Source organism: Varroa destructor, unplaced genomic scaffold (assembly GCF_002443255.2).
Source record: "Varroa destructor unplaced genomic scaffold, Vdes_3.0 BEIS01000007.1, whole genome shotgun sequence".
Classification (NCBI taxonomy): Eukaryota; Metazoa; Arthropoda; class Arachnida; order Mesostigmata; family Varroidae; genus Varroa; species Varroa destructor.
The window spans coordinates 7,904,359-7,932,299 of record NW_019211460.1 but is presented as its reverse complement, the minus strand read 5'-3'; the positions used below and the strand labels follow the sequence as shown (position 1 = coordinate 7,932,299).

Here is a 27,941-nt window from a genome sequence, read left to right as displayed (position 1 = left end):
TATATATATATAAAACATCCCAAAACTAGGGCAAAAATAGTTACCGCAAAATGCGAGTGCTTAATAATGAGCCCTTTATTAATAATTTCCCCTAAATTGCAAATTTCTTTTTATTCGGAGATAATTTAACTCACTGGATACAAGGCAAAATCCATAAGTAATGATTTGTTCTTGTAGAATGAAATAATTATCGTCTAATTATTAGTTACTTATGAGAAACGCTCTCCAGTTATCAGATGTCAACAATCGGAGTTATTGGCGTTTATTTACGCAGTCAAGTTTAACCTATAGCACGACGAGCATAAGTTGTTATGGGCAAACTAGTTTGGAGAACAAAAAAAAAGCTTCTTTGAAAAAAATCTTGTTGTTAAGAATTCTAATTATATCCAAACAACAAGGATCACAGGCAAATATTTGCGTTTCTTTTGTTTGTTATCGAAGTTTTTTTAAAATATGTACATAGTCTTTGTTCTATTAATATTATTTTCATTAAAAATGGTTAATGGTAGCTCGTGTTCCTGTGTAATTTTGAACTGTATTCCTATGCTTTTGTTTTGGGAAGGCCAAGACCCACAAGCGAAGCCGCTTCTTCAATAGATCGCTCCCCATGTGAATGATATTGTTTTGTGATTTCGGCCACACGACGGCTGCTTTGCAGGTACACCGTAAACGTGTCAAGCCTGGAATTAAATTAACATAACAGAGAACACGCATTTAATTGATTTGTCACTCGAATGTACTACACATTGCAAAATCTGACTGTACAGAGCTGACAAAGTTGGTGCAAACAATCTCACACTCTGCAATCTGTGTGTACGTTTTAGTGTAATAAATCCTGCACTCATAAAAGTTAGCCGTACGGCAGGACCTTGTAAACGGTAACTATAACGGTAACGGTAACTATGCTACGTGATAAACTTATTCACATTTTTTTTTTTTTTTTACTTGACATGACGTTGATACCGGGAGAATATTTTTTCGCGAAGTTTGTTCTTACGAGTGTAGTATGTTCTGGCTGGGAGGCCCTACCTGTTGATTAACTCCTGTCGCTGCAGGCAAAGCCTCTCGTCGGTTTCACGGTGTTTTCGAGCTGTCGCCAACGTGAATCGAACAGCGGGGCTGTCCGTTATTTTCATCTTGGCAGGCATGTTACGTCGCAGCTCTGTGTAAAAGTTGCGCAGAGAGCGTAAAGCACGAGCTGTTGCGGCCATATCGTTCTAAAATGCCCCAGGCTCCCTTTAATCAACGGAATTTACCGTATGTAGCTAAGTGACCAGAACAAAAAGCGAAAATTTTACGTGCGGACAACCCTATAATATAGCATGTTATGGCAAACTCGCGGACCAGCAGTTGTGAACAATAAATAAAGAGACATGGCCAGCACTAAAATCATATGCTCGTACTTATACAATACATGAACAGAATTAAATAATTCGAGCTTTACGTTAGATACTACAATTAAGCATTATTTCTAGTGTAAAGCTTTTTTCCACACGAAATAAACTTTATCTATGGCTGGTTTCAAGCATTCACCATCTTACCTTTAGCTAAGTCTTGCGTCCTAAAACGAATTCTGTTGAGATGACGAAGCGTCAATTTCCTGCTAACCTAAACAAACATTTAATAAAATCTAACAATTCTTTGTTCGCTCAGTGTTATTGCATATAGCGAGTAATTGTCTTAAAATTTTTATCCAAAAAATTGACATTTCAATTATCTTCGGAAACTAGTTTGGAATAGAATAGAATCTCACCTATTTGTATTCTAAGATCTGAGGGTCGCTTTGCGGACGTCAGTCCCCAACGTATGAAAACGTATCTTAAACCGGCCCTGACTTGTGTGGGGCGTTAAGTGAATTCTAGTTCAATCTTGTACTTACATTAATGACAATCGCAAGCAATTCGATCACTTCACTGTTACGGACAAATTTACGTAGGTTTACGATTACTGTTGGGTCCATTTACAGAAGGTTAAGAAGAAAGCGCAGGTAGTAGCAAAGAATAATAGTAAGCTATGTTTTCCTTGAGGGATCGTCTGTTTTGAATTAAGGGCGCGCCATATATTTCCAGTTCTAGACGCGAAGAGCTGGGGACGACAATGAAGCAAAGGCGAAAAGAGACGGCGATGCATTCACTTATGGAGCTCGCAGTGAAAAATCTTGCTGTACTACGGTGATTTTCCATGATATATATGACGCAAGTATTTGATAACAAGTTAATATTAGCACGATTAGGAGCCGTAAATCTAATAGTTAGTCTACGCACCTAACGGATTTTCGACACTGTTTATAATATTACAGAGAAACGTGTCGCAAGTATATTACTAAGTGATATGTGTGACGGTCAAATGACTGTCATGATTCGATAAATACTGGCCACGATGTTTAGTAGCGTTATAGAATATGGGGAAGCTTTTTTAAGGTCGTAGTACGAATTCTGTGCAGACTGCTCTCGGTGGTGAGTCTATCTTGTCAGCGCAGATTGTGCCACCTATAGTAAAGTATTGCCCTCAAGTCCAGCCTACAGATGAAAACTATTAGAGTGGCTTTTCGAATCGAGATGCATGATGAGAGTTGCTAGTAAAAATGGCAAATAAACGTTGATGATAGAAACATCTTATTTTTTAAATGTATGTAGTAGAGTGAAAGGCCTTATCACTATCTGCTAACACCACCTACAGGCGTCTTATCTTATCAATACGTATGATATCAACATGGCGGTGGCAACAAGAAAAACGTTTTAGCCAGTTCTAAGCTTAGATGCAGCATTATGATAGCATAAATTATATTCCACACAAGCTAATTAAAAATAACCTATTCGAATATTGAAGAGTTGTGAAGACACTGATCGTGTTTACACAGAGTGGCTGTATACATTTAGCAACTTTATCAACTAAATAAACACAACTTCGTTTGCAGGACAATCTTGTAATGATAGTTTAACCCAAATCGAACAGTCCTCGATAGACACTGCTAACATTTGCTATATGTCGGCGGTATCAAGCAAGAACCTTCGAATTTGCATAGGTTTCCCAACGTTGGGGGCCCACGCGGCGGGTTGAAGATGGGTGTGACCATACAGACTTGCGGGGAAACCTGAACGAGCAGCTGGGAGCCAATTTCGTTTCCCTGAAATATACGCGTATATAAAAACAAACGTATTTGTTTTTGCTGGTACTAGTCGTAAATTTCACATCATGACTAATGCAATCTTTCTGTCAAACGTGTCTGCGTGTGTACGTGTACTCTAATTATTCTTTAATATAACGGTTTTGTAGAGCAGCATTGGAAACAAAACGGCTAGAGCGACCGACCCGAAAAAGCTTTATATTTATCGAGCTTACTGAAATTAGCTAACATAAACTAAACTGAACGCGACCATCACCGCATAACTATTATTAGTCAGTAACCGGACTTCATTTTTCCGTGCTAGTGTTTACTGCTCATTAGATTTATCGTCACTATTTACTACACGTGGCGCAGATCTAGTTTGTTAAAATCGGCAATTTAAAAAACAAAGAAACACTTTCCTTTAGCTATAGGAAATACGGTATTAGATAGTAAAATATTAGACGGCGGATGAATATTGAGCAAGATATGGATCAATGTGAGCATTAACAAGCGTATTTTAATGCTATGTTGGTATTTCGCATAGATGCATTGTTTATCAGCGAAAAATATGTACGATCAACAAAACTTACTGCGCAAATGAAAGGCCAAATAGACGACCAGAGACAAATAGGACCAGTGTTTTTAATAGTTAACTTATTTGTACCAGCTTCGACTCTTAGCTTGAACCAGCCGCTCTGTATATGAAGGGCGGTTAATGAGCAATATGTAAATTCTAATATACAGTACATTTACGAACAATAAAAGCAAATAACAAGCACTTTGCTAACTTACGATCTTCTTGGCTCCGACAGCTCTGACTTGATCGTCAGTCAAGTTCCACTTAGCTTGTAGCCAGTTACGAAGGATTCCATTGCACTGTTTGAATACAGGCTCATTTTCCATGGCTACCTCTAGTTCTGTTGGTTTACATGTTGGCACATTTGAATCCGGCAGAGCTGAACACAGGGTCACGACTGCTAATAAGATGCTCAACTTCATCATGGCTGTTAACAGCTATGGGGTTTACTCGACACGAAGTCCCTCGTGCTAATGGCTAGAACTTAAACCTGAAACCATATTTGATATTTTAACTAATCATTAAAATCACTACATTCAACATGAGAAATCTCATCAGTTGTTTAGAGATGTGTACGTAGATCTAGGTCCATAATAACTCATAATAAATAACAGGCGTTTATTTCATTTCATTATTCCTAAATGTGCACAATAATTACTCGTCCCGTTATTAAAAGGGTAAGATATTTAGTGACACATTAAAAAAGGGTTTCTGCAACTGCTGCTATTATGTGGTTAGATTCGGCATGCCTATGCTTAAATACGTATATATGTGTATATAGTGATAGCACCGGTTGATAATGAATGACCCCTGTTACCTGGATGATCTGCTCTTGAATTGTATATACTCACGAACGTACCGTGCAATTTGTTGCCTAGTCCAGTTTCGTCTATGTTTTTATAGTGCGTACGTGCCCATATTGAACGAAAGCAGCAAAGACCGGAATAGAAATGCTATTTCAAGCTCACGTGTCATACATTACACACAGTTTTTATGAACGGTTCTAGTATTATATTACTAGTAAAATGTGATTTTGTCTACGTTTAACTAAGCACCATCGTACAAACCACAGTTTCAGAAAAGGAGTGTAGGGATAAGGCTTTAAGCAGCTAAAGCATAAGCCTTCAAATATTTAGGTATAAAATAAAACCAATCAACGTTAGCTCAATTAACGTTAGATCAATTAACGTTGGCTACGCATGTGATAGCTGCATGGCCTAAATTGGTGTGCTACATACCGTTGTTGTCCTTCGGCCAACGGCGTCCTCCTAGGAAGTGCCATGAAAATGAACCGCTGAAACTGAAAAACAGCAGCGAACTCCACTTTATACAGCCACTGGCCAAGGTTGAACGCTCTAAATGGAACCCTCGACTGTGATCGCCTGTTTCACACGAAGCAGCACGAAATACGATTTGTATTTGATTGCGTTAATCTCTATATGGGATGTATCTTCTAGTGATAGATCTTATTCTAATTAGGCTATCAACACGTACGTAAAATATAAGTATAGAAGTGGTAGATCTGCAAAAGAACCTAATAAACTAAAGTGATATAGACACATAGGACTGGGGAGTTTTTTTTTCTGTCTATTCTTTTGAATTTCTGCATAACGGGTCGTTTTGTCTAATCAGTCTTTATCAGCTTTCGTTTGAGTGGATTTATTTCATACAATTGGATTATGGTATTTATTATTATCGAGTTTTCTAAATAAGCTTGTTTCGTTGGGACATGTTACGCATGTACGCGAGCTAGCGAATTTGCGCCAGCCAACACGAACTAATTTCGAATGACTTGATCAACAGCAGTATAGTCCGCACAGAACCAGACGTAAGCTCTTTCACAAATCTCGATTTACTATACGCTGCCGTAAGTTACTCTTTCCCATCGTTGAAAATTGCCGTCGAGAGAGAGAGACGCCATCTCAGTTCATTCTTTTCGAGTGGCGCGTTTCCTCTAGGATCATGTTTGCGCAAAGAAGCAGTACGGCTCTTTGTAGTTGCGTACCCGAACATACTCGAATTTGTTGCGCCACTTTTGACGACATTTCGAAATAGTTCCGCACGTGTGATAAATTCGAAGGAACTATTATTTAGAGCATCTCGATTTGATTAGTTTAAGCAACAAGTCCATAAAAATACGAAGGAAGTCGTTACGGAGCTTTTATGGGATTAACAATAGCTGGATATATATATATATATGTATTGATGAATACGATCACACTGTATCAGGTAATCGTCGAAATAAACATATTGAAGGAAAAAGAACTGACTGAGTAACGCGAGTGGATCAAACCTGACACCTTTTGAAACTGATTTACCGCCTCCAGGGCCATAACATATGCGTGACCTCTATAAAATAATAAATTATATTATTACTTCTGTTTTTCTGTCTTTCTCTACGGGTATCTATAAATGTTGTAGTTCTTTTCACAATACTGAGTTAATTAGTGCATTTCTTGTCCCTTAAATTGGCCTCATTAACATGGCGTCCTAAAGGAAAGTATCTAAAAATGAAGTAATTGACAGTACCTGATAAAGTGGCATGCGTATGTTTGTCGTATTACATATCAGCCTGCTACCTGAAGCCCTTTAAAAAAGGCTCGACAAGAGAAACCTGTCAGGTGTGCATTACACCTTATTATAATGTGCCACGTGTGTCATCATCCTACTTACGATATCCTGTGAGAAATTGTTTTTCGTTAATACGTACTTTGATTAATACCGTCTGTGAGGTAACTTTTCTAATCTATGCGAGAGGTTTTGATTTGATCGACCATTCCACAGAGTGAGAGGAACATTTATTCACGAATCAGTAGTATGTGCATCTGCGTGCTATACTGTGTTATCAGCAGAGTATGTAAACATCTGTACATGACATAATAAGAGTATAGTAATTATTTGAGAAAGGCCGTTGTATAGAATAAATAACCAAACCCAATAGATATTTGAATGAGGAAACTCATAATATAGTGTATGTCTAAAATGCATATGTTGTTTACATATCGTGAATTAAAAGGTTTGCCAAAAAATTTCAAAGATGCATGACTTTACCTTTTTTGTTTTTTTGTGACTAGGCTTATTTTTATTTTCAAAAATATTAGATAGTGCTGGATGATCCTTTTTAATACTGACAGGACAACACAATATGGCTGACCTATTAGTAGTAAGTTCCACTAATTTGAAGGTAAAACATTTATTTAGTGCATATGTTTTACTACGGGCATCAGTAGATCTTTTACCTGTCTATTTGGGCAGAATAACTATGTGTGCCGCTAAAACTTTGTATACCTTTTTCGCCTTATAGATTCCAACATTTTTTTAGACATTTTTAAGGAAGCTATCGTCGAAATAACTGTTAAATGACAGTTTACACCATACAGTAAATAAAGGCAGAGCTTGTCGTTGCGGAGTATATAGACTTACGGAATTGAATGTGCGTTTTATTCCTCGATTTATACAATATACCAACAGCAAATTTCAGTTTTTTTTGAGCACATTTTTTTAGCTTGATTGTCTCTATTGGAAAACTGAGCTAAGCTATTCGTATTCGACTAAGCATCAGACAGTTAAAGTTAGCTGAGTATGATATTTTAACAATCCAAGGCCTTATTGCCCTACCCACTCTTAACAACAGTTCTAGCGTCATTATGTCTGGCTCAGCTCGTGTATAGCATTTCCCATTGAGGGCATTTCATATTTATTGTCTAAAACTGATTTCTGAAATCTTTAGATTTTTTTTTTGTTTTTCTTCTTTGGAAAACAGAGATTATCGCCTGCCAATCGTATGATACCATCCTTCAGATAAAAATTATCGAAATAAATATTTCATCATTGATATAGATATTAGAGAAAATTGGATTCAACGTTAAAGTTGGCGGTGCGCCATCATACAACCTACACTTGTACAGGACTTCTGCTACTACCAATACCTTTATACGTTGCTCTCGGTTCGTTAGAAATTAGTTATGAATAACTGTTGAGTATAAACAAAACTAGTTTGTCTGTCATCTTCCGACAATCTACATTATCGAAAGTTTTTTAAGATCGATAAAAGCTGCTACTGGGTGCGTCTCCTCTTCAGTGAATCTAACAAAATACTCCTTTACGTGAATTATTAGGTGTAGTGTTTGCAAAGTAAGCTGGATGATAAAACTGGGCTCCTACCTAATTAGCATTTAGGTTGGCAATTATCGATGATTACAAAAATAAGATCATGCGCAAGTTAGAGTGGATTTATTCAATATTAGTGATCGAAGATTGAATAAGGACCTGTCATACATCGCATACAATATATTTTTTTTTCGAAATATACAAACGTACAGATCTCTTCACCGACGACACAGTACGCAATCCCATGCCCAGGCCGATGAAAGCACGAACCCCTTCAACATACCCCTATAGACCTCAGGGAGCCATGATCTTAATTTTGCTTTTCATCAAATTCACAAAGACCGAGTTGGCGGCTTACCTCCCGAGTCAATGGATCGTAACAATTTCATTGACGCTAATCGAGTTCCCGTTAGCGAAAAAAATTCTCACGTGACCTACTGAATTACAAATCAACTTTCCCGCTTTTAAACCTATCATGTTTACTCTCTGAACTTACTTTCGGAGACTTCACATCGAACATCATTGAGGGTGGCCTAGGGTTATTTTTTCGAATGAAATATTAACATGTAATATTTATATGCCGAAGACGCTAAGGCAGCTCTTTTAGTAGTAGGTCCATGCATGCAGATGAAACCGAGACAAGCGGCTGTTACTTCAATCGATAGTTAAAGGAGAAGCAGTCGTTGAGGGTTAGTAAGAACTATGATAATGATTATTATTATGATTCCTGTTATTATTACTATGGTACTTCGTTAGCTAAGGACTCTCGATCCTCGACCTGCCAACGAAATCTGCGATCGACTATGATCATATATCAACTGAATTGCCTCTGCATTTTCCCATCGCGTGGTTCTTCTATTAAGCGCTGCTATACCATGTTAATATACATATATGTGTTCTCGGAGGAGGTAAGAGAACTTACACTTAAGTTATATTTGTGAAAGGACTGCAATTACCCAACCCAAGTCCAAAAAGCCTAAAGTTTCACTAAAGTCACCCCATTTCGTCTCAAGCCGCTTATTTCACACGAATTTACCTAGTTTATATATATATATATATTTTTTTTTATTTTGATGGTGCATTATTGAAATTTCCAGCACTTGGGGGTATAGGATTGTCTAGTTAAGCAGGTGCACGTGTGATGCCTATTCTGGTGTCGTTAGAATTTTTGTCTAAAATTTCTCCCTGCAGTTGCGGATATTTGTTGCATGTTTAAAGTAACTATATAAACATGACTCGGGATCGTCTCCTAGGCCACCCGTGGCGCAGGCCACAATGTAAGAGAGTTCCGTCATTTCTTAGTCCAGAAAACTGCAAGAGGTCGTTCAGGACATCAGGTTGAATCGGCGACTTGACGATCGTCACATTTGTTCTTTCTGCGTACTGGACCAGTGTAGTTAGATGTGACAAAATCTGGTAGACAGTCTCTTAGTGCAATTGTTATTAAAATTCATTTCCACTAATGGACATATACATGCATACGTTTTGTTATTATAATACGCATATAATTACTATGCATAGGCACACGCGCAGGCTGGAATAGTACGACACTTAATATTTATCGATACAGTCAGGCCTAAGTTTATAAACGGTATATTAGATGAGGCATTGTTGAGCCCATTACTTATTATAAACAAAACTTCTGCAAGGTACAACAGGCTGGTTATTACTGCTGCAACAGGTAACGTTAGGTAGACATTTTACATACATACATACAACATAGTATAGGTACAATACGTGCTGCTGATATGCTCGTCTCCGGCAAGGCTTTAAGGTGACGAGTCATGCCATCTCCCTCTAAGGCCTAATGGTTTCGATGTGCGATTGAATGCGATAAGTCAACTCTGCATGCAAGAAATTTAATGTAAGCCTTTTTGCGCACCGGTCAATTTCCTGATAGCGGTGATTTAGTTGGCAGTAAGTCAGACATTAGTCACGGAATGAAACTTCTATTGAAATATTTTGCGTTCCATGTCTCGGTTAGCTGGCACGTTCGACAATTCAAGCATGACTTAATGGAACACAAGAGATCCGAAAAAAAATCCAAGCCGGACCTTAGCGGAACAAAATTTGAACGAATCATCCCGTTAACTCGGCCAGCGCACAACACGAACCACACGAAGTTCTATAATGATGATAAATCAGGATAGTTAATAATATACAAGTAAAAAAGACACGAAAAAGCGGCGAAATAATATTGGATACCTGAATTAGGTAAAGGCACGCGAGCAACATGCATTGGCCACACTAACGGCACCTTGTGTTTCCGCGGTTCAGCAAACTCATAAAAAATGACAGAAGACGAATTTCTCACTACAACTGAAACAGACATGCCTGCTCAGTCCGATTCGTCACATCTAGGCGGCCTTCGAGTCATACTTGCAGAACACATCCATCTCGATGACATACACAGAACTGCGGTCCTTCTTCTCTCTAAGTTGGCCTAAATGTCGGAACTGCATCAGCTCGTCAATCGAGCAATGCAGTATCGTCACCGATCTCCTACAGTTTCCTATAACATACTGAAAACTTACACACATTCGAACATAAAAATATCATTCATATACAAAACCATATGATTCTACATTTTCGTGAAGGGAAAAAGGTCAGGTGCGTTTAAGACTCGACGGATGCTTACAGTAGGCTTGCTACAGATTTTTTGTGGATTATTTGTGATGAAAAAGGAAGGGTTTCCCAACTACTCGAGTTTAAAAATGTTCCACCGAATATAAATTGCCGGACGTTGCTTGTAATCGAACGATATATTTTCCACGGCCTGGTATTGTAAAAGTGCGATTGGGAATAACCTTGAAGAGGAAGCTCTAGTAGATTCGGTTTAGTCTACATTAAGAGTTGAAGGCATATCGCGGAGGCGAATTCTAATTGGCACTCATGAGAACCAGCCTTTTAACAGGAAAATTTCTCCCTCTATTTATGAAATCTTTCACTTTTGTAGAGAAATTCTTAGCAGGTTAGCGCCTGGCTAACGTTAGCAGAGTGTATAGATCAAGCTGGCAGTTTCGCCAGCGGGTCTTCTAGTAAACGAGCGTCAAATATAGAATCCTTGTTGACCCTTGTTGAAGTTACCCGTCAGATTTCATTTTCGATACATTTTTCTTGTTTGCTTTTATTTTTTCCGCGGCAAAATTCATGAATTTTGCCGCGGAAATGTAATGAAGATTAATGGCTAATGCGAGCGAACTGCAGTACTATCAAGCGATGACTGTACACTATGCCACACCTAACCCTACCCTATCCAAAATAACTATATATATCTCTAAACTAGATTTAAATGCTAGGGCATCTTGCCTCTGTGGTCATTATATACATGGTTTGGCTGATCTAATAAATTACCTGCTGCGTGGAAGCTAAAGTAGATGTACGAATTTCGTACCATCATCAAAAATAGTGAGCAGAAAACATCCTTTTACAAATATAAACATGATTATCTAATCGATACATTGAAACACCCAATGATAAAAATAATATCTATAGTATATACAATAAATATAGTATCTAATGATGCCGCTTCTGTATGCCCATATAATAAATATCCTCTCCGAATAGTAAATGCTAAATACATGCGTTTTTAGCAGGCGGAAAAATCCCTTTAACTCAGAATAGATCTGATTATTGTCGTGTATGCTGGTTCTTTATGTATTTTTGTAAAAATTCACTTTGAAACTATACGTATCGTACGTGCCTTATGACTCTCAGTCAGCTTTGTCCAGTGTTCGAGTATGTATATGTATATATAGGTCGTGTATGAAATTCCTTAAGCCAGCGAAATCTTGCTAGAAAGTGTCAAGTAATATCCATCATAAACTGGATTAAAATAGATCGAATAGTACAACTGCTTATTACACAATATAGTTATCTCATAGGTTTTGTGAGAACAAAAATAAAAAAAAAGGCTCAAGAAGGTTCGCTGCGAATCATCATAGCAGGGCTAAAATTCCTGATAGTAGCATGTCCCGGAGGTTCGACGACTGACAGCGCTGCCTGTAGTAAATAAGCTCTTCTGCTTCAATTTAAGCTAAAAAGGATTGATATTATGTAGGTGTAACAATGGCTAACATCAGCCGGTGCAACAGTTCTGCTCGAAAGAAGACGGCCATCAAAAATTAAGTCGATTTTCTGCATTACTCTTAAATAGCATTTCGTCATTGCCAAGATCTCAGCCCACAAAGATATCTTTATAAAAGGGCCATTTACGATTGACACGCTTCAAGAGGTAATAAGTGTAGCAGAAGGTAAAATAAAAAGGACCGCTGTGATACCTTCAGCTCCATTCACCGGCAGGGCAGTCCAAGCAGACTAGAGAAGTACGAGGTTTCTTTTGTTCCTAAAAGATCATTTCCAGTTACTTAGAAGATATATTTGTGGTGCAAAACTGTATCATATAGCGCAGACGGGCACAGAGGCCCCGCAAGGATCAGTATTACGACCACTACCGTGGGATACGATGATACCCAAATCAACTACAACTTTTGCGAATCACTTGTCAGCAGTTATATTACTTAAAGACAAAAACTGACCTCTGAATCAGGATTGATGATATAATGGAAATACTCACAAGCTGGATTCAGGAGCACGGACACAAACTGGCCTCTGTAATTTTTTCTGGTGAATGGTATGAAAAATTCGAATATGTCGAAGTTAAATGGCTATACGATTCCACCGTCAAAGAAAATAGTATACCAGGTATTATTGGGTACAGCACACGTCGACTACGCAACAACAAAAATAGTTCAAGCTATCAACGGCCTGGCCAGAAACATGTCAGTGACGCATAGATCCGATGCAGGTGTCAGGAAGGTATTAGCTTTAATCACAAATTTCGTCACGCCATACGCTAGACCGGTACAGAATAACACCAGGCGGGAGAACACCAACAGACGCAAGCATGAGAAACACTAGGAGTAAATTGTGCAAGGAAGACTCAAAGCGCTTAGAAGAGAAACGAACTGATCTTTTGGGAACTATAGATAGAAGAAAGGTAGATACGTAACAAAAACAACACAATTAAAAAAAACCGCCTCGTGTGGGGCTACAGCAGGAAGCGGCTCACCTAATCACACCTAAAAACAACTACAGGTAGAGCGACCAAGGCTTTCAAGATATTAGCCTCCGGTACTATCGGGTGTCATTCTATCTGCCTCAAATGCTATGCAGACATGGCTTGTTTGAAGTATATCGGCACAGAATAGGAAATGCTTAAGTATCTCAGGTAAGATCTCGGTTATTTTATCGTTCTGTAAACGCAACAGCGTTAGGGACATATATAAGGACCTGAGTCATAGCCTGAGGCGTATGCCGGGCCTTCGTGAATAGATAAACAAAATGATGGAGAAATATGAAAAATGGAGAATCATGGAAGCAAATGCAATCCGAACGCTACGAATAAAATCGCCGCCAGAAATAAAAACTAGGAACACAGAGTATGACAGCAACGATACTCCCGAGAAAGCTTGACTAACAGTCCGATTAGATTATTCCTTATCGCTTTTACCTGGATTTGTTTGAGGCATACGGGGCTGGCTTCTACGGCCTTTCAGATCACTAGTCCAACATACATAATCTGGGGCTAAAGTTTTCGCGGGTGGCACCTCTCGGTATAAAATCCTTTGTAGTACCATTTAAGGATTTCACATGCCCGGTTATATTAAGTGGGGTGTGTATTAGAATACTAGAGAGGTGACCTCTAAAAGAAAGTAAATTAGCTTTGCTTTTGCTTGTAAATTCCTCCCTGGAGTGCTCTTATAGTCTCTAATTCCCCCTTTGAACACTGGTACGAAAGCCGTTCGTACCACGCTCGTTCCCGTAGCCATACACCCTCAATGTGTCCCTCTAGCATTGCTGTCGTATCGTCGCGTTTTTCCGTTGCAAAATAGATCTTTTTAGCGACCCAGTGTTTTAGGCCATGGCCGTCATCCTCGCTGTGTGGGTTACTTTGTTTAGAGAAAGATCTTCTACGCGCAGATGTCTAGTTCGATACGCGACCTATGCTAAATCGGTTGATGGTGTCAGCCTCGCTACCACCGTAGGAAGCTGATTAGCCTAAAAGCTGCGCGGACTCACATTTTATCACCAGTAGCCTATTCTAGTCTAGTTATTTCATACTTATTAAGGCACATTCTCTATAGGTGTAGTTTTATTAAGGAATATTATCATTTTTCGAAATTATCTCAAGTGTTTATTATTCGTTTGCCGCGGGAACGACGTAGATATGAGTATATTTGTGCTGTTTGGCGGATATAAGGAATAGTCGATACCATGCCCCCGATAGGATCCGGAGCAGTTCGTAATCTGCAGTGGTCCCAATAGCATCATGTCGTCCATTAGCAGTTCTTACGGCTATTCTCCCTTAACAAGCCGAGTTTCTTCATATGCTGCGTGATTATTGCATCTGATACATTTTACGTAAGCGATTATAGTTCAGAGTGAAACGAAATAGATGCTGACTGTATGGCTGTCTGTGTAAAATCTCAGTTTATTTTGCTCGGCCATATCGTGCATGGGGTCTGACGCTACTTCCAGTGGGCAACTGCTATCGGGGCCGCTTAATCTCGCAATGTGACGACCACCGAAGTTAATGAATTAACGGAAGGGGCAATTTTGGATGATTTGTATTTAATCACAGGAACACTGATTACATAGTTATATATACTCCGCCTGGTCAGAACGACCACTCTTTAAAAAAGTTATTGCTCTATTTGTCTCTCGATCAATTTGTTGCAGACTGAATCTGAGTATGTGAACGACTTTCACAAAGTAGCAAATCAAATTTGTTTTTATAAAGTTTCAAAACAAATAAATAAACGAAAAAAAAATCCAGTTTGATATGGAATTTTTTTTTGTTTTGGAATCGGTTATCGCCATAGCTCACAGCTTCTGCGCGCTCGGAAGTAACTGATGTCGTATTTGATTTACCATAAGAGTCAAAATAGATTCCTTTTGGGTCACGACAAGAGAGCTTAAAATAAAGTAGCCCAACGTTTGCTGATTGCTCCAAAATGGAAAATGGTATTGAAAGATTGTTGTATGCACAACACTAAACATCGATTTGCATACAACCCAAAAATAGAGATTTTTAGCTCTGTCGTACCGTATCGTATGGGACGTCAGGTTTACCAACTTCTCCAACTTGACGCTGTTTACGCCTAAACGGAGCTAAAGCAAATTTGGATCAGGGCTGGGCATTGCTCGGCTATAACTCGAGGTTATTTAAGATCAGACAGTATTAAATGCTCGAAACAACGCTCAGCGCTACAGGCTTCAGTAAGCCAAGTGTGTAGATACAGTTGTACATCGGTTACATCAGCTTGATTTTTTTCCATTGAGCTTTACATGCATTTTGAGAAAGCCATGTAAATGTTTCGCGAGTTTTACATTACTAGGTGTCTATAAAAAAGTGCTCGCAGCTTAATGTAGTAAATTGCAGACATTGCATGTATAATTTGAGCCCGTGTTTTCTTAGAACCTGCTTTAAAGTTGTAAAGATGTGACATACAAGAGGTGGAACAAGTCATTCGTATACCGTCACAAGCTAGCCGCTTGAGGGATCAACGCTCGATGAGCTTTTTCTACTTGTCAATTGATGACGGAACTTTTTCGTCCTCATCGACCGAACTTGATCGGCTATACTTTAGCCGGAATACAAGGTTTGCGTCAGGGATAATAGTTGTTCGCTGATATCTTCTTTTGGTTTTATTGTTTTGATATTGTACATGCCGGATTTCGCCCCTGCACGTTTTCCAAGAACACAACTTTGCTTTGAAATGATAAAGTTAACTGTGAGTTAAATTGGTAATCTGCGTTCGCTTGACGATGCGCCAGCACGATGATACGGAGAGGCTTTTTGCTCCGAGTAGGGTTGCACAGGCAGACAGTTTGAAAAGTTTGTCAATAAGATAAAATGAGCCAAATAACCCTTTTTTTTTCTAAGTAATTAGCTTGCCAGAATATAATTGGTCGAAAAGTCGTAAACAAACTATACTAGACAAGCATTAAACATAACAGCTGCAAATTATGGTTTCTATAGGTGAGTGATGCCATTTTTTATTTAAGGTAACCTCTATACGATCTGCTGCTGGTGTTCGTAGTTGGTCATCTTGCCCTTTGGAGATTGATTAGGCTTAGTCCATATCCATCTCGTCCCTCCCCTTCATCACGCCTACTAAAGCAAAAGTGAAAGAAAGGGAGGTGTCCATCAATAGACACTCGATTAAATATAATCTAAAAGGTTTTAAGTGGACAAATTTATGTAAACAAAATTTAGTTAATTTAAAGCAATGTCTCTCTGAAATTTTAAGCACTTTCTCACTGATTTATATGTACATTTATATCACTGATTTATTGATACAAAACTACCATACTATGGCACCTTTTCAAATTGATACGTACAAAGATAACATATATAGACGCAATATCAGCGGCTGAAAACAATCGCTGATGTATCAATACAAATAAATTGAGTTGAATCCTTTTTTTTTTTGTTAATCCTTTCAGTCAAGGCCATTTACTTTCAATTAAACAAAACATTTACAGTTAGTAAATAGAGAAGCATAGTAAACAGGGAAACTGATCTTTACCCCAAACTGCCAATGAGATAGCCTGCATATCAGCCCATAAGCCTGACACAAGGACGCAATTTCAGTTAGCACTACCGTTTAAAGTATTAGTCTGCTACGACCTGTTTCGGCCATTATGGCTGACTAGGATCGATGATCTGTAACTTATAGAAATAGTAAATTTCCCTTAGAATGCATCCTATAACTTAGCGTACTTAGCCTGTGATTCCAGTTCAATTAAAAACGAATATATTGCCAATAAAAACAACCTGAGCACGAGCTAAGCTTGAGGCAAGTCGAAACTTCAAATAACTTTTGAGAGTAGCGCTTTCACTAGATGAGCACACCTCGTTAAAAGGTAGCCCTGTCTTACTTTCGGTGAATGAAAAGTCTGGAACGCCTTGATCCTCTTTAGTATATTATACATTGTTTGCTTCGGCATATAATACGCTCGTTTCTTCAATAGCGTAACCCTCCGTCGTATGATAAGTTTTCGCGCCTATAACTCTATACTTTAAATTGAACGCTCTTCGTCCGATTCAGTTTCGGTCTGTTCGTTTCCAGTTGATATCGCAGCTACCTTCTACCTGAATGAGCACCGATTAACTCCTGCAATATTGACGCTCATCGGTAGAACCAGACTTGAAGCTCGAAATATTTATTTAGTAAGTGTTTAGATTTGGTTTGTCATTACATTGTTGTTAGACAAGCCAGACGCGATCGGCAAACAGAATATAAGCTATAGGAAATAATTACGCCAGCGCAATTGTTCCCTAGTAGACTATATTTGATTTTCTTACAGTTTATCCTTCTCGGCTGTAATAGTGGACACCGTTCCCGAATTATAATTTTGTTTTCGCTTCTGGTTACTGTTTAGCGATGTTACTTGAACTTGAAAGAGTATCACTAGTCGATCCGTTTGCAGCTGGTTGAACGTCGTAGGGTTCCACGTTTGTTTCAATCAGCGTACTTCCCATCATCGCTAGACGTTACGTGGGCTCGGTGATAGTAGGCGCTATGAACCGGGCGGGCTGGTGCGCAGCGCTTGTGAATGCTGATTCATCGATCTACGTCGTTTCATAGGGAATATGTTTCTGGGTCTGTGCATTGCCCTCGGGTGTGACATAGGCAAGCGAATTGTGCTGGCTAGCCTCTCGCTTGCCATTGCCATCATTGGGTTCATCGAGACTAGAGAAGATCTCATTTCGGGAGGCATCTTGATCGATGCGCTCATCGGTTCGTTGTTTTTGCTTTCATGTCCATTACCTGTCATAGTCTTCATCATGTCCATTATCATCGCTGGCCGCATCAGAGAGGCCATCATTGCTGGATTGGTCACAGGCGTCATTATTACGGGCATTATCATGCCTGTCTCAGCTTTTCCCGTGTTGCCAATTGTTTCACCTCTCGTAGGCATCATTATGCCCATAGTTATGGGAGCCATCGGGCCCATCATCATCATTGGAGGCCTCGCGTGATGAACTTCGTGCTGTTGGATCACTGCAAAAGTTAAATCGAAGATGGGACACTTCTTGAAGAAAAAATTAAGTCCAAAGTAAAATTTTTGAAAATTAAGTACTCGTATATTAGTTTGAAATTGCATTCTGATTGGTTAGTTATAAAATGGAAATGAAACTACTGAGGGAATTTAAGCATATGTTTATTAAAACCTGATATGTTTATTAATGAAATGTTATACTCTCTGGCTAACTGCCTTAAGTAAAAACAATTTAATTACAGACCACAATAGTTGAACTGAAGTCTTGGACTGCAGATTATACAGACGACAGGCTACTTACTGTGCATGAAATCGTCCGCATGTGCCAAGTCCATTTCGTGTATCTCCACTTCTCCTCCATGATGAAAGTCCGCCATGTGGTGGGAAGCATGCGAGACGTGCAGAGCGTGATTTGCAGGAATATGATGATGATGATGATGATGATGACCATAACGGCTATCGTAGCCCTTTTTTGCACCCTTCTTTACCATTTTCATACTATAGTCAAATTAACATGAAGACAATACAAGCGGAGTGATCATTCGTTATCTTCATCTCAAGTCGCTGCGTGGCATTACAATGCAATATAGAGATCTGCTAAGGACAGAAATGCAGTCATGGCGTACGCTTTAGCACCGAAGCTATAGAGCTCCCGAGGTTCGTTCTGTCAAAATATAGAAATCATACAGTAGGACATAGTGAATCTTAAAATGCGCACAAAAACGAGGGCGCGCGTGTGAGCTCCAATTCTCGCCTTAGCATTTAGCATCCAGATAACGTATAAGGCTGTCGACGCGCCTTGGATTTGGAATTCTCCTCTTTTCCTAACAGAGTGGATTGTAATCTTTATTAAGCTTGTAGTTAAGCTTTGCCACGGAAGAAGCAATATTGGTTAAGGCCTTGAGCCAATCTTTAGCTAAGTCTAATTATTCCTTGAAATTTCATGTAGAGAACCTAACAATCAGTAATGTTAGTTCTACGCGAGGCAGTTCGGCAGCATCCAAAACCTTTGGTATCAGTACACTCGTAGCGGCCTTTACGTAACTCACCTCAAATATTAAGACGCCACTGCGAAGATTTCTTTTTGCTCGGTTTTTCATTGTAATATTAATTTAATACTTCAAGCTTGTTTGTGCTCGTGTTTGTTTTTAATAAAAATACTTTTTACACTTCACGGAATCCTGGATTTATTCGTGTACTTATATGCGGAGAGGCTCTTTAAAAGTTTCTATTATACTTTAATTGTCCACTGCGTGTAAGCAGGGGTATACAGATATATATCATTTATAGCTACGGAAGCCATCAGCGACTCCGGAGATATTGTTAAGGGTACTGCGCATCAAGGGTATAGCACAAGCCCATTCGTTCCTGGCTGGTACTTGTTCTATGCTACTTCGATCAATGCATTGTTAGGGACATAATTTTTTTGCTTAAAGCTGATGTTTCTGAAAATAGGCCCAATCTAGTGGGCTAATGAAATTGAAACAGTCCAGTAAAATGCTGCAGTTATGGCCTGAACTGAGAGCCACACTCTTAAGACTAGCCACTATCTAATCTAGCTTTTAACTCTCGCGTAATTATAGTCGCTTTCATGCGCTCAAATGGATCTTTCACTTTTCGAAATATGTGATTGTTGATTTCTTCAGAACTGCAATAACGGAATCAGGTATTAAAGGATAAACGGGTGGCTATCTCACATTGATTAGGTTTATCGCTTGTTCCCATATTGGCTGATAGGACGTGGCTAGGCCTTATAATCCTCGTTAAGTTTTTAATAAAAACTTTACATAATAATTGAACTTGAAGTGGGGACAACAAAGATATGTAACAAAGAAAACCAGTTTTCGTGTAACAGAGTGCATATACAAAAAGGTGACTCAAAAGGGCCATTACATAACGTATCAAATATAGTTTGTTTACGAAACTGGCAATACTTACATTTTTTTTTTTAAATAACGGTAAAATAGGTAGGTATCACACTGCCCAAAACATTATTCATTATAACCACTGCATCATATAATAAGGCCGCCATAATTGTTGATAGCAGTTCAAGTTATTCTTCCTGTTTTTACTAATTGTCCGTGATCCATAATAATAGTCCATAGATAAACGTACTCATCTTAAAGCGCGGATCGGTCTATTAAAATATCGTTCCCGACAATCTAGGCAGACGCGAATATTCATCTTAGCAACATATCGGCAAATGTTGATACTGGCTCACCACGATATCGAATATAGATCAACGAACACCATTATCACAAACCTCTTCAACGATTTTTTCTTCAGAAGAAACCCATCGATATTATCAGCTACGAGTGCTACAGTCAATGCACCGATTGCGATAACAGGTAGTGCCCTCATGGTGGGCCTTCAACAAATTGTTCCTAGAATAAATGTTAACGTTTCTCACAAGTTCTCGTAGAGTTGGAGCGCACAAACGATCTATCTAGAGTTGTCCTTTGGACAGGTACATTGTACGGATAGTAATCATGGGATGTATACGCTACGCTGCATGGCTAGACTGATCTAATATTGAATTGGCTGTATCGGTTTATCTAGTTATCCCAATCCCGGCGGAACGCTTGTAGCAAAATTAACATATTCGATTTCAACAAGATCCGCGTCGTCTAGTCAGTTGGCGCTGCACGCGAAACCCAGGAGAGGGCTTGTTACCGATACAAATATAGGACGCTTTACACCGCTCCGTTATGAAGCTCAAAATGAAGCTATTGCGGTGAGCTAGCTGTCACTAGAAATCATTAGCGGATGGCAGGGAGACGGGGCATCAGCGGCAGATGAACGAATACGACAGAATGGCAAGGAAAGAAGATGGCTGCTGCAGTATTTCACTGGTTTGAGCACCCGCTGATTCATGCCCGACAGATGACTCTTACGCTATTGATAGTAGGCGACGAAATATTTGAGACGCTTTAAATTGACGGATCTGTGCATATGCATACCGTTCTGTGTGGTAAACGTCTATTGCAATAGCTGGAGAGGTGATTGAAGTCAACATGAGGAAAAACTATATCTGCGTTATTAGCTAGCTGTGAAGTGTTCCAGCTGTCGCTGATTTTGGTAAGCTGTTCCTCGTTGGGGATGGGAAACTAGTTTCGAAGTACGCTATGTTCATTGCCAATTTGAGCTACTATTATTTGAATAAACCATGATCATTTGCTGGCAAAAGCGCTGATGTTCGAGACAAATCAATCATGCGTAGAAATAAAGATTCAAGACAGCTTCGGTCTTATGGAAGATTTTCTTCGCAGCTAATTGATTGGGCTAGAGGTGAAAGATTGTTTATTACGCATCGTTAATTTTGCCTAAGCGGTAGAAATTTTAGGTACCACAGTTGACTGCTTTCCTGTTATTTATATTATTTCGTGTGTTAGTTAGCTAGTTGCGACCTTATCGATACCTATTGACAGACACCGAAACAAGCTTTTTGCTCTTTTTAAATAACTAAATGTTCAATTTATGCAATTGTCAAATCTGAAATGTTTAACTGTGGAAACGCAAAGTGTATCTGTCTTGTGTGGACGCATGCAGATCACCGCGTCCCCATCCCTAAGAGACGATGTAATCGGCAGCCGCAGGTAACACGTTAGAACTTTCAATCAGGTAAGTTCTTAGCTCGGAAACTAAAGCGCCATGTGTCAATTAAATACACATATATCGTCGATTCCATTGTTACTATGGGTAAGAATAATTATCTCAAGTTTAGTTACGAATCCACGAAGAATTCGAATAGAATTGGACAGGTGTCGCCCGTTTGTTTCGTTCGGCTTCGTAAGAATACTACTACAGTTACAGCAGATTCCTTTAGCGAGGACGTTGCTAGTTTCACTTAAAAAAAAACACACAGTTTAATTCCATTAGGTGAATCAGTAGCGCTCTTATGGGACAAGATCAGCTCCAATCTTCTCTTCTTCTTCTCCTTGAGCTTTAAAGTAATAATAATGTCTGTGCCAGATCTCTGTAGTGGCCCTCACAGCAGGACACCTCCCAGAGTAACTCAACTAGGTGTCGTAATGAGCTGAAATATCTATCTTATCGATTGTAAAGTAGTATTTTATCGACCACTACTGGGTGATTACTTGCGTTTCAACATGATTTGACACTTCCGTTATGGGCATAGAGGTGACGTCTTTTTCGCCCAAATATTTCTGTTGTTTAGGTTTCAACTAAAGCGTAATAGCTTTTCATTAGAACAACTGGAAGGTGACTGTACATGTACGTAATCTTTGAGTTTTCGGCTGATGAACAATAATCGTACTATTTTAGCTTAGACAGCACAAGAGCTAGCAATAACCAGGTGGCGGGCCAGTTGAAAGGCACGGCTATTGAGGCAGGTATGGTAACTGAAAAACGGCCATGCGGTATCTAAATCAGGACTACACGATTGAATAATTATTAAGACGAAGGAATGACTGAAATAATCAACTCGGATAGGTGAAACATGGCCTTGGCGAGCCCGGTAGCTTTAGAAGTGTCCTGATAAAACATATGGCCCTCATTTTTAGGATAACTCTCCTGCAACAATTCATTGCAAGACTATGTTTTTCTGTTGAATCGCACAGGTAGTTTACTCACACGATGCTAAGATTTTTAAGGAATTCTCATAGCTATGTAGGCATAGCATTGAAAAGCAAGTTAAGGTTCCAACTGTGTACGGTTTAAAGTATGATTTACGTCGACGCGAATTTCTCTACCCTGTATGCGCGTATCGCAAGGGTTATTGAGATTTTGTCAAGCGTCGTATGAGCCTTTTCAGGATATTGCTTAATTTGTATAGGAATCGTCACAGATCTGATCTGAGGATCTGCACACTGAAAACAGGTCATACGTCCTTCTATTAATCTGCTTACTGCGGCGCGTATATCGCATAACAACAGATTTTTTTTCTAGTTTATCGACGTTGTAATGTAGCTCGTGCGTTACGATCCTACTTCGAAGTTGATTTTTATGTGGGGCACAGTATAAGGAAATCGAGGTTCTATTTGGACTGGAAATAGAAATTATGCTATGCGTTATTTAAATCTCGGGGTGGTGCTTTAGACGGCCAAACTTGCTTCAAAGACTATTACTTCAACTTAATTAATTAAAAGTCAGATATTGACATGGCATTCATTAGTCTTCCTTCTTAGACCGCGTTATTCTAAAGAGCATTACGCTGAAACGCAGTTATAGAAAAGTTCCCTTTAAGCGGAAATGCTTTTCACGGGTTATTATCAGGGAATGATGATAGCTCACACGAGCTTCTAACAATTGTAATTAAATTGATTAGAACAGAATGCGAACCCGCGAGCTCCTTGGAATTTTTTTCATCACAAAGTAAGCCTGATTGCTATTACACTTTCCTCCTATGTAAGGTACTTTTAAGGCATTCTAAGTATAGAATTAAAGGTACTATGTGCACTTTCATAACAAGTGAGCATGATCATATTTGCTTAAGATGGCTTATATATATAACGGTGGCACTCGCAACAGAAGGGACGGACCTACAAGCTACCCATAGAAATCACTGCTCCTCTCTGCCAGTCGGGTCAAGATAGACAATCCGGCCAAAACAGTTGCAAGCTATCAGATCTCAGCATACACAGTCTAATAAATCGAGCCAAAGTGTACACATGCTGATAGGCCAGAGTCGTGAGGATAATGGGCAAGTGAAATAAACGAGGAATCCTCCGGTATGACAGTCCAATGGCTCAAATGGTTAGGAACAGGAGTACAGCATCAGCATCAGAGGACAGCAAACAATTAATGAAATCCAACTGCCAATAGTACTGAATAGAGAAAACCAGACACCAGCAATTCGTATTTATCCCGAACCCGACGAACGCTTCGAGTTCATGACGAACGAACGTTGTAAAATGCTATACACCTCGCGTATAGGATGAGCAATTACCTTTCATGGGAACATGCACCCGAGCTAGAACTACGGGAATGCGGAGATGCGTGGGAGATAATTAAGAAACGGACAATATTATTGGTAATTGACCGTGGTGCCAAATCTACAATCACATAAATGGAACAAATACGATCGGGAGCATCCCTGCGGCAGTTTGCGAAAAGGTTACAAGCATGCTCGACCGAAGGATCATTCCAAAGCTGTACGGCTAATACCTCCAAAAGAAGCACCAGTATCCCTGTAACGGACCTCAAAAACAACATCAGAAAGACGACCATTGAGAATCTAGACCTATTTGATTGACACTGCTAACATAAACGGTAGGCTCCGCTGGCGCACGCGACACGAGCTAATTCAGAAGCTAGAAACGATTCACCGAATCACGCTTCGTACAATTCAGGAGGCAAACAACAACTGCAATCGTTCGGTTCCGGTATATTTATACTAAGTCTACGTGACGATAACGGCCCTCCGGGCTGTAAAATGGCCAAGGCTCTTTAAGTGACCAAAGTAATCATTCGCTCAATTCACTGATAAAAATTGACCCGATCAGTGTGGTCAAAGGAAAGTTCATCCTATGGAAGAGTGACTAACGACCGCCTTAAAATCAATCGAGATACGATTCTACTCACAATCCAAAATACGAAGAGAAGGCGTAAACGACAGGAAGATAACGCTATCGAAGTGACAACCCATTATATAATTAACGCGAAGATTAAAGGTCTTAGAACACGAAAACGTCGACTTTGTAAATGACAACGAAGATCGCATCCCGTGTTATCGATTGATCTGACCAAATCATCGTGCGTCTCCTTAAGCACTAACTAACGAACTTGAACGTATACTCGTTAACCCATGCAAGATAGACATTCGATTATTAGAGAGAAATTTATACTTCATTAAAAATCGCAATGCAAACAATGCTAAATAAACACTATTCTAAATAGCTTTAAACACAAACGATTAACTAATGAAAAAAGTCTACGGCCTGATAGCGGCTTTAAATTTCAAAAGGTCGCAGTTCGCCGGGTACTCGCGTACGTGGAGAGGGAATTATTTACATGTACGCTTCACAAAGCAAGATTAAATGGAGTAGTCTAGAAAAACCGTGGTCTAACCGAGTTCACAAGTGCCGTACTCAGAGATACCAACGAGCCAAGTAGTTCTATGGTAAAATCGTACAATGTATTAGACCTCTCATGACTATGACTACCGTCAGCTTATCTATGGACTAGACTTCATTCGAAATGATCTACGGCTATCCTGGATACTGGAAAAGCAGAAGACGGTACGGTCAAGAGATGTCAGCTTCGAGCAAGACCCACTAATACTTATGCATCAGACACAATCTTCAACAATCACAAATGAGAAATTATATGTAGTCTAACTGGCCACAAATTTTAACACAGGGGAGAGGTTTAGTCCGACTCTAAAGAGAAGAACACTACTAATAAAGAAGACAAAATTTCAGATTAACACGACGCGGAGAAGACGGGATCGAAGCTAGATAGACAGCTTAGTGATAGATTCAGACTAAATAAATCGGTTCCCTTCGAATTCTAAGTGAACATCCTACTAGCGTAAAAAAGCACTAACGTCAAATGAAAGGACCCGCAATGAACACAGAAATGTAGTCATTTAAAAACAGTGAAGTCAGGACTCTAGCCGAACTAAATCCGTTAAGATCAGGATATTACGATGGGAAATAGAAGCGAACAGAACCGTCATGTGCTACAAAGCCAGATGCGTGACACGAGGCTTCAGTCAGCTCACCGAAAAAGGCTTCTTCCCACATAATGTATATGTGGTGGCATCTAGATTTAAGACGATACGCCATTTTTGCCATAAGCCGGAAACTTAGACAAGCACCAATAGACAAACTGACGTAAGAGATTCTTACTTGAGCAGTCCGATTTCACGTAGACCAGAAGGATAATACGACAGCAGTGATCGATACTGCAGATCAAATAGGCCGTCTAGGGTCTCCATCAGTCTGGAAGAAATTCAAAGGAGCATTGACACATGCTGGCCTGCAACAAAACCCAAAATATATCAGCTTCTACTTTCTGCACTAGAATGGACTAACAGTACCTTGTAGTTTAGTCGATGACATGCTGATTGCAAGCGATCAACATGAGGCAATCAATAAAGCGATAAATACTGCGAAAAAGCACTTTGAAGTAACGGGCAGCCATAATCCTACTTCCTGGCTATGAATGTTGCAATCCATGAAAACCAGGATATCGTCCTATGTCAGGAAAAATAGATTAGAAAAATGCTAGAACGTTTCGAAATCTCTGAGTGCAGACCAGCAGACCTACAGTTGCGGGCAATGGCAATGAGAAAAGGAAAGCTGATCCAGATTTACTCCACTGATAGCCACTCGGTAGTTTATAGTAGTCCGCCGTGTTTAGATCTGGCATAATTTCATAGCCGAATTTTTGCCTCGATATTTAGACAAATGCACCGAATATCATTTCGGATTATAAATGCAAGTACTCAGCTATTTCCAGAGCACTAAAAATTACGGTCTAATTATTAAAAGAAAAAAGGGCGCTATCACTCCGAGGATACAGCGACGCTGATTTCGGAATGAACATCGTAACGAGACAGAGCGTTACCGGTAAAATAATCACCAGAACGTTGTGAGGTAAAGCTAAAATTTAGAAAGGACAGTTTCATCAAGTACCTGTGGGTCGGAACTCAAAGTGGCTTGCCAGTGTTCGAAGTCCTTGATATGGGCACGCCGACTATTGCTGGAATTAGGACACGATCGGTTGCTTCGGCCGCCTACATAGACAGCCAGCTCATGCAAGCCTAGATAGCTTCTCCGACGTACCAAACACCTAAACACACGCCTGTACGGCAGAAAGGAGTTATTCAACGACAACCAATTAAAGATCGAGGTCATAAGCTTATCAAAAAGGCAAACACCTGCCCTCAGAACGACAAAGAAGCCTGAGATTATCCACAATAGAGTTGCTCCCGAGACAATCGTAAGAATTAAAAGATTAGGAGGACAATGAGATGCGCACGGTTCAGTGATGCACTGCCCCGATAAAACGGACGAGGGGACACCCAACGCGCGTAGAAGTACTTACCAGGTACTCCTGGTGCGTGCAACGTGACAACCGAGCCGGTTTATTTTAATTGTCGTCACTGCAGAAATCACTGCGAATTTTAAAGGAAAGCATATACGATAACGCACGTTCGGTGCAACCCGTTTCTGGACATATGCTATGGTACTCAGCGTGAGCGCAAGCAAAAAATATTTCCAGTGACCGTGTGCTTGTCCTTAAACAGCGCGCCCTCAAGCTGTCCAAAAAATTTACAAGGAGCACATTTATCCCAATCCAAAGCTGGACGAAAGGCCATACACTTACATGAATGCTAGTAAACAAAGTCTGTTATTTCGACAGGAGAAATTGCTATCTTCGTAAAACTGACAGAACCCGGATAGCACCCGTCCTATCTGGATTAGGTAATTTCACCCGAGAGGGGCAATGCGATAATGTACGCATACGTCTCCATTTTTGCCCGCAGCTTCTTGACCGAAGCAGGCAAAAAAAAAGAACCGGTCATATCTTAGCCCGCGTTATCTAATGAACTTCGTAACTGTTATACGTATCCACGTCAAATCGACTAAACCAATCCCGTTATCCATCAGCGCGTTGGTGGGTCACGCACTCGTACAATCGAAGTCTAAACTGGGTTTATACGCCGTAGCGAGTCGTAGTAAATACAAAAGAAGACGACAATTACGCTGTTTAGTTACGTTTAATTTTGTTTGACCCGGCCAAAGTTTTCAGCGAATTGCACCCATGAAACAGTTGATTTGCAAAAATCGCTAATAAAAAATGTGTCTTGAATCATACCGAAGCACAGTACCTGATATCCGATCAACTTGTATATGCTAAGAGCCTGCGAGTCGTGAAGGGACTTAGGACTCTATCTAATAATAGACTAAAATCTAAACGTACAGCTCGGCCTCTTGAGAAATCGTTAACATCTTTATTGGTCTTTTTTTCTATCATCGGGTGCGCGCCTTTGATTTCCTGCTGAACAACATCCGAAAGAAGGTTTTCTTTTTTTTTTTGAAAACTCCTCTGTTCTTTTGAACTTCTTATTGTTAGTAATGATATTTCCCTGTAAAATCTGCAAAA

At 39.6% G+C, this 27,941-nt stretch overlaps 2 protein-coding genes across 15 annotated transcripts in view; both read right to left on the bottom strand.

Moving 5' to 3' along the window:
- LOC111253952 (protein FMC1 homolog) overlaps positions 1–5,493 on the bottom strand; it is a 9,535-nt gene extending 4,042 nt beyond the window's left edge. The window contains exons 1-7 of one of the 6 annotated variants that reach the window (XM_086974497.1): positions 5,357–5,493; positions 4,925–5,068; positions 3,902–4,176; positions 1,880–3,127; positions 1,542–1,608; positions 1,030–1,162; positions 52–680 (exon numbers count right to left, since the gene is read on the bottom strand). In XM_086974497.1, coding sequence (XP_086830623.1) covers positions 542–680; positions 1,030–1,162; positions 1,542–1,608; positions 1,880–1,960 — 420 coding nt within the window. In that variant the 5' untranslated portion in view covers positions 1,961–3,127; positions 3,902–4,176; positions 4,925–5,068; positions 5,357–5,493 and the 3' untranslated portion in view covers positions 52–541. Of the gene's footprint in view, positions 1–51; positions 681–1,029; positions 1,163–1,541; positions 1,609–1,879; positions 3,128–3,901; positions 4,177–4,503; positions 4,849–4,924 lie in introns of those variants that run through there. The other 5 variants (XM_086974501.1, XM_022814237.2, XM_086974498.1 and 2 more) reach the window with 5 other exon arrangements.
- Positions 5,494–15,825: 10,332 nt separating this feature from the next.
- Positions 15,826–26,632, bottom strand: LOC111254794 (uncharacterized). Of its 9 annotated transcripts, none has more exons than XR_002675180.2 (4): positions 20,131–20,700; positions 18,169–18,365; positions 16,391–17,869; positions 15,826–15,972 (listed from the first exon to the last, which is right to left on the bottom strand). XR_002675180.2 is itself a non-coding variant. In XM_086975220.1 (4 exons), exons 2-4 carry the CDS (start codon positions 25,765–25,767, stop codon positions 17,385–17,387), a joined length of 771 nt encoding a protein of 256 aa, XP_086831346.1. In that variant the 5' UTR covers positions 25,768–25,808; positions 26,468–26,632; the 3' UTR covers positions 15,826–17,384. The 9 variants fall into 9 exon arrangements, 5 of the variants coding, with proteins under 5 accessions (XP_086831346.1, XP_086831349.1, XP_086831350.1 ...); XR_002675182.2 differs by having other exon boundaries at positions 15,826–15,975; positions 16,743–17,869; XR_002675184.2 differs by having other exon boundaries at positions 15,826–15,975; positions 17,170–17,869.
- Positions 26,633–27,941: the final 1,309 nt, after the last annotated feature.

Excerpts from the sequence above, each read along its gene's own strand:
- LOC111254794 (XM_022816017.2), bottom strand. The coding sequence starts at position 20,228 with ATGAGGGCACTACCTGTTATCGCAATCGGTGCATTGACTGTAGCACTC. Across the intron at positions 18,366-20,130 it reads AAGAAAAAATCGTTGAAGAG|TATGAAAATGGTAAAGAAGG; the intron begins GTTTGTGATAAT and ends ATTTGACTATAG. Across the intron at positions 17,870-18,168 it reads TGCGGACGATTTCATGCACA|TGATCCAACAGCACGAAGTT; the intron begins GTAAGTAGCCTG and ends TAACTTTTGCAG.